The following is a 2,190-nucleotide window of genomic DNA, read 5'->3' as shown; positions in this document are numbered from 1 at the left end:
TAAAGATTGGCATTCTGTGTCCAATATCTTGATCGAAGTATGGAGGTCAAAATAAATAGAATAACAATCAATACGGAAACAAAAATCACATGACTATACAGTTGATGAAATTGATACCGAGGTCAGATTCTCTACTATAAAAAGAGATACAGTTGATGAAAAGACCAAGCTATCAAGTCCAACCTCTGTTTTCATTAAAAGAAGGGAAATATTGTTTTTCGTCCTCAACTATTACATGAATGTAGCTTTCACCCCTGAACTCTAAAACCACTCAAAGCTGGTCGCTCTACTATCATTACAGGGCAATTTTCATCCCTTGGAGCAGTTGGCCTTTTGAAAGCGGTTTTGAGTAATGTGGCACTGACGTGTAGGTGTAGGCCACATCATCACCACGTGTCTACCATGTCACAGATACATGGTGTTGTGGCTGATATGTAGGCGCACGTCATCCAAAACCGCCTTGGAAGGGACAAAACCGCTTTGAGAGATGAAAATTGGACGGTGTGGATAGTTGAGAGACCGACTTTGGGCGGTTTTAGAATACAAGGATGAAAGCTACACTCAGACAATAGTTGAGGGGTGGAAAACACCCATTCTAAATTTTAGATATATATTGGGTCTGACAAACTTTTGACTTGTACTGTGAACAGTTGTTCTTGACAAAATTTCTTGTTAAAATGTTGGTTTATGAGAACTTTCTTATGAAAAAACCGCATGTATATTATCACCTAAATTCTTATCATTGCGCTATCTATTTCTTTTGTCAGAATGGAGTGCTGAAGAATTTGAAGAATTGATTCATAAGGTAGAACATGTTTCCTTTTATTTTATGTTTCAAGAAAGATCACTGGGATATACAATTAGTGATACAATTCTTTGACCTTCAGACATTCAAAGATGTCATATCAGTTGACCTTGCAACGGCTTCAAATCTTGATTCTTCAACGAGCAAAAGGCGTCTAAATCGAGGCTTTGCGTTTGTGCGATTTTCTTCTCATGGAGTAAGTATCTATTCTTTATTCTGTGCTAGGAAATCCGTTTTTGGTTAACTTCATCATCCAGTGCATTCTATTGTGGAAGTCATGACCTGATAGTTTCTTTATCGAACATGACCTGATAAGGTGGGTTTGAATTTTTTCTGTTGTTTAGTATTTTCCAATTATAAATTATAACTATTTAAAGGTGCATATAAATCAGCTACTTTTCATACCTTCTTGACTTTGAGATTATGTGTATATTTTTTTAACATCTTTCCTAGCTCCTAGTTTACTATAGTTGACCATAGCCTTGTCGGTTGATTTATCTTGCAGGACTTGACCAATATTATTGCCTCTCAATTTTATAAACAATCCTATTGGATGAAACCATCTTATGTCTATATCAGAAATTCAGAATATGTGACTAGATTCTATTGATTCTTCTGCTTATCTGTTGGTGCTGCACAGTGATTCTGCACTTTATTGCTTGCCATAAATCTGTCTATCTAGCAAAATAAGTTCATCAGACAGTCCATCATTACATGCTCAAGTAATCGCATATCCTTAGTGCTGCTACCTCAGTTTAGGAAGCTAGACAATGAATTGACACCAAGTTACCAACATACCTTTGTTCTGCTGACAAGCAGCCCATCTCTTGGAGTCATATACTCAGTGTTGGTTATGAACTTTTATGACGTAACATATTTTCTCATCCTTCTCTTATATGACTGATTAACATTGCAAAGGACAATCTTCTGTGCTCAACTTTTTGCGTATGAAAATGTTCCCCATACATTCCGGATCTGCAGAAGATATGAAAACCAAAGCAAACAACTTTATACTTCTGAAGGTGTTGCCCGTATTTAATGTCTCCTACAAATCTTTGTTCGGCATACTTGTAAAGAAATATCAGAATTGCAGATATGCCGCTTTCGATTCACACATACCTCCAATCTTTGATCAATCTCCAATCTTCACAAGGATTTCTATCCACTACACTAGTTCCTTTACAGAGTGCAGGAGACAGATATGGCGGCATATCTTTCCTATATACGTATTATATTATATTTATAAAGTTTAGAGCTGGTAGTGAGTCCACTCCTCTTTCTCCACTTCTACTCGCATGGAGGACCAACATCCTTGCAAAGAGCACAAATACACAAATACACTCATACTCGCATGTGGGACCAGCACTCTTGCAAAAAGTACAAAC

General features: G+C 36.9%; 1 protein-coding gene across 3 annotated transcripts in view; it reads left to right on the top strand.

Annotated features, from left to right (window-relative positions):
- The window catches only part of LOC119299681, an 11,352-nt gene that overhangs the window by 2,750 nt on the left and 6,412 nt on the right, over nt 1-2,190 (top strand). For all 3 annotated transcript variants that reach the window (XM_037576849.1, XM_037576848.1, XM_037576847.1), the window contains 2 exons: nt 768-805; nt 888-1,001. In XM_037576849.1, the coding sequence (XP_037432746.1) occupies nt 768-805; nt 888-1,001 (152 nt within the window). The remainder of the gene's footprint in view (nt 1-767; nt 806-887; nt 1,002-2,190) is intronic.

Source organism: Triticum dicoccoides, chromosome 5A (assembly GCF_002162155.2).
Source record: "Triticum dicoccoides isolate Atlit2015 ecotype Zavitan chromosome 5A, WEW_v2.0, whole genome shotgun sequence".
In the NCBI taxonomy this organism is placed as follows: domain Eukaryota; kingdom Viridiplantae; phylum Streptophyta; class Magnoliopsida; order Poales; family Poaceae; genus Triticum; species Triticum dicoccoides.
Note: the sequence above shows the minus strand (reverse complement) of the source record. Positions and strands in the feature narration are given on the sequence as shown.